Source organism: Hylaeus anthracinus, unplaced genomic scaffold (genome assembly GCF_026225885.1).
Source record: "Hylaeus anthracinus isolate JK02 unplaced genomic scaffold, UHH_iyHylAnth1.0_haploid 11985, whole genome shotgun sequence".
Classification (NCBI taxonomy): Eukaryota; Metazoa; Arthropoda; class Insecta; order Hymenoptera; family Colletidae; genus Hylaeus; species Hylaeus anthracinus.
The window spans coordinates 4,517,038-4,531,161 of record NW_026534333.1 but is presented as its reverse complement, the minus strand read 5'-3'; the positions used below and the strand labels follow the sequence as shown (position 1 = coordinate 4,531,161).

The 14,124-nt window shown below is 42.5% G+C and overlaps 1 protein-coding gene across 1 annotated transcript in view; it reads left to right on the top strand.

Annotated features, from left to right (window-relative positions):
• The window catches only part of LOC128887140 (ADP-ribosylation factor-like protein 4C), a 31,087-nt gene that overhangs the window by 8,984 nt on the left and 7,979 nt on the right, over window positions 1-14,124 (top strand). The window contains exon 2 of the mRNA XM_054142679.1: window positions 12,341-13,509. Within this exon, the coding sequence (XP_053998654.1) occupies window positions 13,299-13,509 (211 nt within the window). The 5' untranslated portion in view covers window positions 12,341-13,298. The remainder of the gene's footprint in view (window positions 1-12,340; window positions 13,510-14,124) is intronic.

The following is a 14,124-nucleotide window of genomic DNA, read 5'->3' as shown; positions in this document are numbered from 1 at the left end:
ATATGTCTATCCTTTTGGTCTCCTATTTTATCTATGTATCTATATGTTTAATGTATACATGTATACAAGTTCGTTTCATCTGTATTCGTCTCGGAATCGAATTCCAGAAATACGGACAATTATATACCAGACTTTCGAGAACGGTAGCGGGAGTATAAGTGCTATAAACTTTTAGGACGACCTAATATCGTTTAGGTGGTTGGATTCGATCCCTGCCATCGTGTCGCGTTCATAAAACTATGCAACGTGCAAGCTCCACCCTAATCTGCTCGGTGGTTTTCGTATACCTTCGAAACGAGCCCTTTCTCTATCGCCTCGTACTAGCATGCGCGTTCAACATCGGACGGCTGTTCGCAGACAGTGCATTTCCGTCGGATTTTGCATGATCCCGTAAGACGAGCACCTGTTTCGCTTCCTACATATCCGAAACGTGGTGGAAATCAGGCTAACGGTCCTTTCGGAGAAAGGACAACTCGTTTCTCTTGTTCGTTACCTAGATTAAGCTCGGCCAAGGTAAAAGTCGATGCGCGATCGACGCACGTGCGCCTAAAATACGTCGCCCGAAGGGCCCTTTCTCTTCCCGAACATTCGTTAAACGCCTCGACGGATCTCCGTCGGGAATCTTTGTTTTTCTCCGATTGTCCTCTCCCCCGTCTCGGTTTCGATCCGCGAAAGCAGACGAAACTCGGGACACAGGCGCCAGGACTCCAGAAATACACCCTGCCAGATCGAGCAAGTTAAAAACAGCGATTCCGTGATTCAGTGTGTTCGAGGTACGACGACACCGGCGCGTCTAATTCGAGCAATTTTAATTGTACGACCATCTGACTCATCCGGGAAATTTCAGTCGCGTCTGACTAAGATTTCCTTAAGAAAGGGACCGCTCTTCTGTTGTTTTCTTTTTCTGGCGGAATGCGCGATTTTATGTTGATTTCTCTGTTCCTCGTTACCTTCCCAACGATGTCCCATTTGGAAAGTTCCGCGTGAACTGCCGCAACACCTCTCCCCCTCGTCTTTAATGCCTGATTTATGCGTCGTTACGCGTATTTAACGATAACATAACGATGCCTGGCTCCGCTGTTTTCGTCTCCGTTTTACAGTTTAATTAACGAACGTTTTCGCATTCATCGGACAACTTTCACCCTCCTTTCGCGGTGGTCGGTCACTCGCTACGAGCCTTAATTCGGTTATTAGCATATCTGTCGGCGAATTGAGCTCATTACGCTTAGAATCTGGCGCCGCTGTGCAAAATGTTCCGCCGCGAATAAACAATGGACGTACCAGCCATTGTTCATGGGGATCTTTGTCCCTACCAGAGTAGACTCGAGTGTTGCATAGGAGAACGGAGAAATCTCCGGAGTAAATTCGAGTCAACGGGGATCGCCGTACCTTTCTTTTACGCTCGGTTCCGCGTGGTCCGTCTCGAGGATGCTTGAGAATTATTTTCCTGCGAATGGCGGATTCGAGGCACGGAGGATTTAAAGTTATTGCTGTTTGATTGAAAATAGAAGCGAAGAATAGATCACGGTTTTTGAGATTTTTCGAAGCGAAATACAGTCGAATGACCGTCGAAACGACTTCCTCCACTTCACACTTTATCTACCGGGCTATTTAGGAACAGTCTTTAATTCAAAACAGAAATTTTCGACAGTAGCATATGCCAATCTAGGCTGACAATAATTCCTCCGTATTGTTACTAGTACATTGAAAGCCAAGCCTGTTTCCAAAAACTGAACATTGTAAGTAGACAACCATCAGTAGAATAAATAAATTCGAAAAGCTAAATACTAGAATTAAAAAGCCTATAAATAGGCTCCCGGTAAATAAAGTGTTAATCACTCTTTTACGTTTCGTGCCAGACTATCCCGATCAATTCTACAATTATCGTAGCTTACTAAAAATTTATATTTTTATAGAATCAGATAAAGAAATTGAGAGTTAAACAAAAGTATGTCTCGTCTTGTGAACAGTATAGTTATTACTGTAGTCATGAATTAACATCGGTAGGCTTACCTTTAACAATCTTTCGAACTGCAGAGAGACAAACCAATCTAATAAAACTACCCCTTGCTTTTATCGATTCCATTTTCGTCCAGCATCCGCGATCGGAACAGCTCGCGTCAGGTACGAATACATTGTAAAATCGCTCGTAACGGCGAATCCCTATCCGCGAAGCTATCGCGATTTATTGTTCAACGACGCCTTTATATAATAAAGGTGCCTCGTTTCCAAGACGTTACCTCGCTTTCACTTCTGGTGCGCCGTATCAATTTATCGATGCAGAAACGTAGCTGCGCCTCGTAAAAATTCACACGTGACACGGTCACGGATAGTTAGAGGCATTCGTCGTTCCCGGGGACTTTGTTTCGATTCTTCCGTCCCGTTGTTACCTAACCAGACGAAACGAAACTCGAATACGACGCGACGCTCGACGGAACGCCGAACCTTCTATTTTGCAAATTGGACGCGAAACCGTCGAGGAATCGAGGCGCGCGAATATTACCGATCTACGATGCGATCAGAGTAGAGATTTAATACGCAAACTGTTCTTCAAGCTCTGAGAATTTGGAGGAAAGGTAGGGATATGTTCTCTAAATTTCATTTCAATTTGTTATTTTGGTAAAATATAAATAATGTTTTTTGGAGTTTATTTAAACTTGCCGGTCAACAGTGTGTTAAAGGCACGTGAATTCGTGATCGTCGAACATTTTCTGGTCACAATCCTTACAAATTGAAATTATCTATTATCATACGAAATAACGTACCAAACTCGTGTTAAATGGAAGCCAAAAGGTATCTGCACATATGCAAAATGAAATAACATTATCATTACGATAATTTTATAATATATTCGGCATGCATTATGTATATTTTACGTATGTTGAATATATCATCGATCGTCATAAATGCACAAATAAATATTTCTATTAAAATCAGAGGTATGAATAATGGAACAAAAAGGCACAGTATTAATTCTCTCTCTCTCTCTCTCTCTCTCTCTCTCTCTCTCTCTCTCTCTCTCTCTCTCTCTCTCTCTCTCAGTAATTAAAAGTCGGGAATAATTGATTTTTCAATCGAAATTTATTGCAACGATCGTTCGCAAATATTCCACTAAAAAAATTCTTAACAATTGACCAACTTCAGAAAAAAGTTCGAAGCGTGTACCTACTTGGTAATTTGAGAGTTACTTACCTACACAAGCGTACGCCATCGAAGACGTCCATCGCGAGCGTTGGGATATCCTTTCGATCCTTTCGATCCTTAATCGTAGACGATAGTCTATCCTTGAAGTCGCCACAGCTTCGGCCGTGCGATCGTCAAGGCTATACCTTCTTTTTCATCGTGTCTCTGTACGCAAGAGTAAGTTTACGGGTCGACAGGTACGTTACATCAGTGTAACGGTATGTTATCGAGCATCATCCCGGTTGACTGCGTCACGAATTCTTCGGGTGAACAACTCGATGGAACACAACTCCACTGGGCAATTTCTTTTTTTTTCTCTTTCTTTTTTTCTTAATTCTGGATTTCGCTGGATTCCCAAGACGCGCACAGAAAAACTCAAGCACGCGTTGGTAGATTATGTTCTGTCCAGAGGAGCAACCCGCAGACTTGAGTTAGACTAGATGATTATAGTAGACTTGGGTTAGACTAGATTAGAAACCAGATCTAGTTTACCTAGTCCGCAGCTAAATCTATGTTGCGATAGACACAGATTAAAAAAAAAAAATCGATTTTTTGAAAGTTCCAACCAGAATACACCCTTAAATATCTCGGTACATTATTCGATCCCCGAAGAAGCTACAAAATGTCGTTTTTTACTCAACAAAGCAGAAACTCCTTAAATCGGTATCATTAAGTATCTCGGTGCGTTATTCGATCCCCGAGGAAGGTAGCTGCATCGCGATGCAGCCTGAAACGTCGTAACAACGCATTTCAGTTAATAATGGCAGGGATAACGGGAACGGGACCACTTCACCGGAAAAATAATAATCACGAATGCGTAAGACGCACACGGAAACTGCAATTATTCCTCGGCGTGCGTGCAGCAGTGCAGGATGCACATCGCTCGGTGCACCGTCGGGATAATCGATGAAACTAAAAGTAATTTTTTTCCTCGTTTTATATAAATCCGAAGCGAGCCTGAATTTACTTCGCTAGCATTCTTCTTTAACTTTAGTTTACCTTGGCATTTCTCGTTATTATTTTTCGCCGCTCGTGCATATCCAGATCGTCGTTTCAGAATCCGTTTTAATTTACCGAGAATTCTAATAAGGAAATGAAAGCGACGGAGAAGAGTCTATTCATGTAACCGCGGAGATTGAAGCCTCCGAGTTACCTGCAATACTGCACATTGATAAATATTAATGCTGCGAGTGCATATCCTTTAGCACAAATATATAAAATCTCGACGATAACTACGCTGTTTGCAAGACGAGACATACTTTTATTTAACTCTCAATTTCTTTATCCGATTCTGTAAAAATATAAATTTTTAGCAAGGTATGATAATTGTAGAATTTACCTCGAATTAATTTCACATGTAATTATTAAAAACAGAATACAGTAATGTCTCCATAACTGCACAAGGTCGGGGACTGATCTCGTGCAGTTATCGTAGAGTTCGTATATTCTCCGATGTTTGCTGACGAGCTTCAAACGTAGAGAAGGACACAGCGAATAAAGAAGAGGAGGAGAGGATGGTCAAACTGTTGTTACGAAAATTTATTAATACTTTCGGAACAGCGATCTTCCACTCGGTCGCACGCCGTGGAGACTTGCCAGCAAACCGTGGAAAATCGTTTTTTAAACGACCGTGGCGTTGATTGTATACCCTCCTTTTATTTGGGTCAACAGTTAAAACGTTGAACTAAATTAAGAAAACGTTCTTAACGTTCTAACGTATTCCATAGCATTCGAGTTTTATTCAGAAACGAATCATTTCGCACAGGCTCACGTTTTCGCACACTTTTGCAACCTGATTCAACCAGACGCAACCAGATTCACGATAATTAGAGTTTAGTCGCGATAAGATATCGCGCAAACACTCGTCGTCAACGCTCAAAAGAAGAAAACAAGATGCGCCATCAGAAACCTCCGATGACTACTTGTTCGCAAGGAAAGAAGTCGAACGATATTCGCGAATCGAGCGAGATTAGTAATAGCAGCGTTTGAATATTTTCAGCCGCAGCAAAAGTGAACCGACTGTTTGGCAGCGTTTATGGGAACCACGATCGCCCAGAACAATTTGGTATCGTGTCAAGGCTAGTCCGGTTTAATAATAGAAAATGCTAAGGATTCTCGGGCGAGGAACAGTGGCCTCAAATCTCAAAAATGTTGCCAAAGTATGCGAGCGGCTTTCAGTTTACGCAAGGTTATGCATTCGAGGACGTGAACGATTTAAAAAAAGCGTTTTACACGTGATGGGTTGTTTTAACGTTGAATTAAACTGCGTGAATTATTTGCACTCTCGATCGAACACTTCAGGAATTATAAATATTGACTTTATATTTTAAAGAGAGACTGTATATTTTTACAGGAGATTTTAAATGGAGGCTTTACATTTCAAACGATGTCTGTATATTTTTAATCGGGACTTTATCATTTAAATTCCGACCATGTTTCTTGAATTTGACGCTCGTTAACCTGCGATGGCACCCAGGTGACTATGCGGTGAAAACGTTAGCCGATACCGTTCGTGAGAAACGGGGTGTTAATTAGACGAATTACTGAATTAGCGGCAGTTTGTCCCTGGGAAAGCTACGGGTGTTCACTTTCATACAAGCTGCCATGAGAGTAGATCGCCACCCATTCAATTTCACTGCGATTCAATTCAAATTTCTTGAGCAACGCCGTTCGACGGTTTACCTGGATCGCGAATACGTTCTCTGTTTACACGGGACATCATTCGACGACACAGTTATTAACTCACGCTTGTAATTTTCCGCGTGCTAATTGGCCGATGGCGGCTTCGAGCAATCGAATTTCCCAGTTTCGAAATAATTTATCAGCGTGGAGTACAGGTGATGAAAGGTGAGAATTGGAGTTTCTTACGATAAGTGTTGGCACTTCAAGCAATTATTATTTAATGGGTTTTCGGAGCGCATTGCTTCGCATTCGATGAATTACATTTTATTCCTTATGTATTATTACGTAAAAATTATTAACCGAAATCCTAATCGAAAGTCCTAAAATTCAAAGGCATATTGCCCGTAAATAAAGTATTATTATTATTTTTAACCGACTTCGAAAAGGAGGAGGTTACTCAATTCGACATGTATATATATATATATTTTTTTTTCGTTTCTGCTGCCCATTTGTATTGCTTCGTCTAACTGCCGAATCACCTCTTGCTGTTTGCATCTCCATCTTTGCACAATATCATAATCATCCAACTATCCGATAATCCGTGAACTTACCTCCGAGGGAATCCGAGTTTCTCGCGTTTCATCCTCGACTCCCTATTTACCATTTTTGCAGAAGTTCGAGACTCGAGTTTTCCGCAGGATTTTTCGCCCGCTTCCCGTGACTTATCTAGAAATCATAGGCCTAGCTGGGCAGCGCTATTATTACCATCGTGATAAGGGTCGGGGAACGATGTCGACGGATCGTACCAAACGCTGGGCGAGCGTTATCAGCGCGATCGTGAATTACGAGGCCCACTTGCTAGACTGATTGCTCGGTAGACTGATTTCCCCTTGCCAAGTCCCGCGTTCCAGATACTAAACCGACGCCTAATGCTAGGGAATAACTTTTAACCGACGCGCGCAAAGCTAGGTCGCCCCCTGGTGCCCTAACCGCCGATACGAACCCACCTACGCCGCGTCTGGACGCTGATTCTCGTTCATTTCGAATGATCGTCCGAGTACCGAACGAAATTTGCACGAGTATGGCGGATTCGATTTAATTTCAAAAATGGAAGTCGACCGTTTCGCTCCGACGCGGTGAAACTCGTGGCTCTTTGGGCGACAAACATATATTAATTTGGGTCAATTGAAGAGGAGGGTGTAAATGTTATACATTTGGGTTAAGTATCATGTGTACGACGAACACTTTGTGATACGGATGGAAAGAGGGAGAAAGTTGATTTGAATTAATTGGAAGGAACTGGAGATGTCGAGGTTATAGTAAATCGACGCGAGAACACACGCGATTTATTTAAATGTTCACTTTTATTTCTCTGTGTATATATTTATATAATATGTAGGAATCAAACGACTTTTAAACGATTCGCAGTTTGACAACGTATATTTTATTGTCTGTCTTTTACAACTGTCTCGACCGAACTGGACTCCGAATTATTATAAATAACAAATCACACCGCGTATCCACGCGACCATTGCATTCACGGATACACTCACACGCTTACCCTTATATTATATATATATATATATCACGCTCCTACAATATAAATAAGAAGAGGAACAAAATTAAATGTAACAAAAATAATTTATACGATTGGAATAGTAGTAGTCTCACTTTCTCAATAAAACAAACGATCAATTGTATTTAATATATTGAAACAGGTTGAATGTATATATTTAAACCCTAGCGTTTGAATAAATCTGAAGTTCGCCGGAATGTTTGTCTCGTTTCTTCTTTTAAATATTTTCCAGAGAAGGAAACGAGACGAGCACATGGGCGAACCATGATGGTTTTGCTCATCTCTTTTTAATTTAAAAATGAATTCTGGTAACTGGTTGAATCTCAGCACGTGGTTCATTATAGTGAGATTATTACGACTGCATTATGAATTGTAACTATTTATTTACTCGCTCAGGATATCTCAAAATGCGATTATTTAAAATGATCAGGTCGCAACGATTAGCGGTTCTTAATTGCTCGAACGCGTGCGTTTCCGATCCCGGCGGAAAGAAACACAGCGAAACGGGGAGGAACTTCTGGGAATGCGGTTGCAAGATTAGCCTAACTTACTTCGAAGGCGTACCGGATAACATCGCGGCGTTAGAAACGAACGAAAACGTTCCCATTTCGACGCGGTTGAAATTCTTTGCGTGCCGCGGCGTTACGTGAGCCCCGGGAATCGGTCCGTAATTTGCAGTAAAAGTGAGGCAATTAACAGCCGCTCGCGATCGACGTTACGGTGAATCGCATCTCGGAACAACGTTTTGTTGGTCACGGAGCTCCCTAGGCGACCGATAAACGACGAAAGCGTAACACGTTGGCTGCCAAGTTAAAACTCGCGAAAATTGTTACAAAGTTCAAATTATGTCTCGGGACTCTCGAAGATTAGATTATTTAACGTTTATCGTAGCATTGAATTTTTTAACCCTCGAATTGACGAATCCTATTCAGATTTATTTTCGTTATCATTATCATTATTATTATTATTACTACAGACCTTTGGAATTAATTTTTGTAATTCCTTAACGAAAAATCCCGTCATATCTGGTCGATGCGATTAAACGCGAGCATTGTCGCCGTTGATTTTACTCACTCGTCAAGATGGAGCGTTATTCAACGATTATGCAACATTGTCCGCGAAAGGTGGGAACAGCGTTGTTCTTTATAAATGATCAGAAGCCCGGACGTGTCGCGGATTTTAATTTATGCTATCTCGAATGTACGGGGGCAAAGGCGACTCGGCAGGTACGGTTAACCTGCACGTGCAAAAGTAGGCAAATCAAATTTAAATCGGAAGAGGCGAGAGGAAAGATGCGGTCGGAGAAATCTGGCGTTCTGGGTCATCGTTTGGACTCGCTGTTGTTCGTTGGTCCTGATTCCTACGAAAAGGAGCGCAGGAGGACTCATTTTTCCAAGGAGATTTTTTTCGATGGATATTTAACCGGTTACGTGGGTTTCGAGGACCGAAAAAAAAAAACACATTTTCTATCAATTCTTTCAAACACACTCGATAAATTACTCAATGAATATTATTCCACCTGACGTTGTTCGAAAGAGTAACATTCGAACAATGTGTAATTGACCCTTTGCGCTCGACGCATTTTTCTATAAAATCAAATCCTGTCAATTTTTATAATAAATTTCTGCGAAACCAAAAACTCTACTTCGAAGAAAAACATCTACGAACGTTCATGACTCGATGTATTATTGTTTCAATCAATAATTAGTTGTATCCTGATGCAAGTGAATTTGAAATTGTACGTTCACAAAATCACTTTAAAATTACATATGTCGCCCTAGAGGCGCCACCCGAGTGCAAAGGGTTAACAAGCTCGAGACTGACCTTGTGCAGTTATCGTAGAGTTCGTGTATTCAGAGAGAAATGATTCGACGTCTACGTACAAGACACATAGATTAACCGGCACTCCTTGGAAGATTCTTAAGCTTCAGTCCAGACTAGACGAAACGCGTAATCCGAACGTGGTGAAATAAACTTAAGGCTTCTCGGCGAGCGTTAAGCAGGCCGCAAGGAACACGAGTCGCAGAAAGCTAAGCCAATAAACCGTAAAACAAACACCTGATACTCGTTTTGTCTATTTACCTTTTACGGCTTGGAGGTCTTCGTTCTGTTTTCGCTGTAACCATGATTACGGTGTTTGCACACCTCGCGGACAGGCTGCGTTTATCGGTCGACTAGGTTTCCCGTACCACCGTGCAATTCCGTTCGAGTTCCGATGTTAAAAACGAGAAATAGAACGAGCGAGGTTAATTAACGATAACATATGCGTACGGGACGTCAACTTTCTCGTCCGTAAATGCGTCCCATATTTTTCTTTTCTTTTGCAACGTTTTATCTAGTTCACCGATCGAATCTAGGTTATCCAAGGCTACCTTTAATGCGTTTCGGAACTATTCGGCGTGGTTTAAGGAGGAAGATCACCTAGAAGAAAAATGTATGAAAATGAAAATTTCTTTTGGGTTTCTTTGTGTCAAACGGAAATTACGACCTCCATTTTTCCCGCCTATAGGAGATTTTAATTGTGAGGTGCTCTACAAATATGCGTCACACTCGACTCAATTTAAATATTTCTTGTTGAAAAAATTTGTTCAGACTACTCACATATCTATGAAAATAGGCTAAAAAGTTCGATAGAATTAATTATTTTGTTCCATTCTCAAAAAATTCACGAAAAATCGCTTTTTTTAGACCTCCTAATTCAGGATACCTCCTTAACGCTAGGTTTACGGTGCATGGTCGTTTTGGCACGGTTCAAATTCTAGAAATTTTTTGCAAAGCATTACGTCGCCGATAGATATCTGATAAGAAGTCTGCGTGATTTATAAAATCGAACCGTTAATTATCGGTCAATTTCCGACGTTTCCCAACGTTCCGTTGCTCGAGTTGAACACGTCGAGTCTTCTTATGGAACGTAAAAGTTCGTGCAGTCCAGACACCGAGCTCTCGCGCGACAAAAAGGGAATTTAAATATCCATAGAAAAAAACGAAGGCGAGCTCGGTGTCGATGCCGGGGGAACATTCTGTCCCCGAAAGGAAAAGAAAATATGAGAGAACGCGTGTTCGAAAATGTCGGCAGGTGCCGCCGACTGGTCCAGGAAAAAGGAGATAAAAATGGGCTAGGGATGCGAGCCAATGCAGATGCGAGCCAATGCAGATGCACATGCACCAGATGCAGTTTACAGATATCTCTAGCGATACTTTTATTCGATGTTCCTCCCGGTGTGTACCTTCTGGTTCGCCGTCCCCTACAGCGTTTCAATTTATATCGACACGACCGTGTCGATTGTTGCGAACGTTGCCTGGAGAGCGGCGATTCGATATTCAAATTGGCGAGCAGCGCGGCGCGTGAAATTAAAAATTCCACGACTGTCTCGATCAGAAATCACGATGTTAAAAAAAAAAAAAAAAAAAAAAAAATAGACTCCAACGATGGAATAAACAACAGAGGAACAAAATCATTGTGACAGTAGAAAGGAAAGTAAAGAATCGTATGGAAAAAATTTCCATGAATTTTCTTTCGTACGTAATCGAATGTAATCGATCGATCGAAACTGGGCGAACGCGCGCGGAAGTCGAAGCACAGATTCGATCGTGACGGAAATAAGAATAAAGGATTCACCTAACTTGGCGAAAAAAAAGAGCACCGCTAGACACCGGATGATGCGAACAATAGACCGGAAGAGATGCCGGTGGGACGCGTCGCGGTTTAAAGCTAAACGATTCCTGTTTTCACCACTCCTAACATGTAAACAAAATTTAACACAAGACGAAATAATATCGTAATAGTATGTAATAGTATATCCTACAAGAGTCCACAGCATCCTCGCTTGAGATTCGACGAGCCGTTTTAATTCACCCTTGGACACCGGTTGTTGCGCGTTTGTTCCGCCTAAAAATAGCTTGGTCAGCCATTTAACACTTTAACTGCCGCGTGTGCTTTATTGATACATACTAAACGTTCTTTTTGCGTCGTGGGTTGCAACACGTCGCACAACTCGATGCTTGTATATCTCCTATCGTCTCTGCTCTCGTTTTTCCATTCTTCGGTATCTCAATGATACGTGGTTTTAAAAACAAATTTTCAAACGTGAACAGTCTCCAAACCCATGGTTCGAGCAGGCATGGGAAACCTGATTAGATAATTAAGTTAATTTCAGATCGACCTCGGAGTTTGAATCGACAATTTCGCTCACACTTTACACTCTATCTAACATTTTCATAATTTCGGGCGGCGTGTACCACTGGTGGTTCACGCCCGCGTGTCTACCAGATGACGTGCACCAACGCGCCGCCCCATGGCGAGAAACCGCTGTTAAAAACTAAACTCCTGAAACTCTCGAATTTTAGAGTGCACTATTCCATTGTGCTTTCTTCTAGAACCTTGTTTCGCTTAAAATGGGGAGGGGAGGGGTCACGAAAGCCTTGGTACCAAAGGAACCAAGGAATTTTCTGTATACAACCTTTTTCGTAATATTTACAACGAAACCAAAGGAGAGGACGTATTGACCCTTTATAGGTCACTAGTACTCGTTGTTGCCACCAAGGAAGGGGCGGGAATTTTGTATTTTCAAGTTTACGGTGTAAGTAAATGGATTATGAGAACAAAAAAAAAAAGTGAAAGAAAATGCAAATGGAGTTCTGCCTTACGAAGGGTTAAGTTTCGCTATCGTCGATTCCAAGTACAAGTGTAAACATGAAAAATCCCCAAATGTCTTGATAATGGGACCACCCTAGAAACATGCCTTACAAGATGCAACAGGTTTCATCCCGATTGATCGAGCCATCTCGGCGTAATCGAGTAACATAAACAAAAATAGAGAAGTTCACTTACCGCGTCTTTTGGCCGGACGCATTCGACGGCACAAGTAGCTAGAGAAAAAGACCGACGAGAGAAGTAACCCCTGAAAATTCGACGATCAAACGGAGGCATCGCTAACGCGTTTCTCCTTTCATTTTCAGCCGGGGCGGTAGTGATCGTGGCCTCGAAGCGAGTCCTTTTACGGCGGGGACGAGCATCGAAAGCGGCGACCATCCTCCCTTCTCCATCCTCGACTTTGGCCCACAGAGACGAAAGGCACCAGGCCGTCCAGCGACCAGAACGTGGAAGGAAAAACGAGAAGAACCAGACCTGGCGAGAGAGAAAGAGAAAAAGAGAGAGAGAGAAAGAAACATCGGGAGTCTAGACGCCGCAGGTACAGTCAGCATGGAATAAAGGAACAGAGGCGAAAAGGGGATCGCAAACGAAGGATCCAGGGGAAGAAAGATCGTCGCGGGCCTGGACAGGGCCAGCTAAGACCGGGATGAAGTAGCACGGAGGAGAGGGAGATGATTTTGAGGGATATCGAAGCCGGGGGAAGGCCAGACGTCGATTCGTAGGAACCAGAGAGGCCTGATAAGAAGAAGAAGAAGAAGATAACAGGAAGAAGATATCGCACGGTGGTGAGGTTTGAAGGGGAATTGGGGAAGGTTGGAGCAGAGTATAGAAACGCAGAGGTAGCCGAGAAGACGCAGACCTAGGAAACTTGGAGTAGACTGTAAGACTGAGTAGAGTGGTTAAAAGTGAAGAGGCGCAGTGTCGACGGGACTCAAAGTTCGAGAATCCCGAGTAGAGTCAGGAAGAATCGTCTGCCAATAGGAAGCCTCAGGATCTTCTCAGGAAATTTCAGAGACCTCGAATAGAGCCAAAACAGACTAGAGTCGAAAGAGACTAGAGCCGAAACTTGTTAAGTCCAGTCCGTGCCTGCGTAACGCACGAGAGGAATTGAAATCCTCGAGGGACCTACCCGAAGATTGATCTCGAGGGATAACGCAGACGGACTAAATGCCAGATAAAAGAAGGGCGGTGTAAGAGGGGCAGGGTGGGGTGGTGGGTCAGAAGAGTGGTCCAGGGAAGAGGAGGCTGCGCTCAGGGAGAGGAATGGGTGCCGGGATGGGCAGGAGCGGCACGAGCGGCGGCTTTCTCGAGGCCCTTCCTACGGGAACGCCGCTCCACGTGGCCATGCTCGGCCTGGACAGCGCAGGCAAGACCACCGCCTTGTATCGACTCAAGTTCGACCAGTACCTCAACACCGTGCCCACCATAGGCTTCAACTGCGAAAGGATTCGCGGTGGCATCGGCAAAGCGAAAGGTAAATCGAATTTATCCTTCTTCTTCTTCGTATCGGTCATCGTCACGCCTCGACGTGAAATAGAATTCGAAAGTTCCTTAACCCTTTGCACGCGGATATCTCTTCCGAGGGGACATCGTATGATTTTCCACATTCTGTAACGAATATGTTTTCTCTCCTATAAAACCTCCTCTCCTATGGGTCGATTTGATCATGGTTATACTGCCATCACGTACAGTTTCAGGGTAGGTAGTTGATATCTCTCTCACTCAGGGACAGACGCACGATACATGTGATTGTTTTTATTCAAAAGCTTCTCATTAATGTAATTTTTATATATATATCTGTTTATTTGTCAACTGTCAACTATTAGGTAGACTAGAAAGTAATATCGTTTCTTTTACATTAAATTCAAACAAATTTTTAATAAATTTCTATTTTTAATCAATTACGTCATCGTCCTCGTTATCGACAGCCTTTTGCCATCTAGTGTGCAAATTTTCAATACCTGATCGATAAAAATCAATGAGTTGATGAGCGATAAACAAGTATTTAAAATTGCAAGAACGACATTACCTTCCAGTCAACCTAATATCTTTGTTTACTATTTGCTTTATTGCGTCAATTTTATAATGG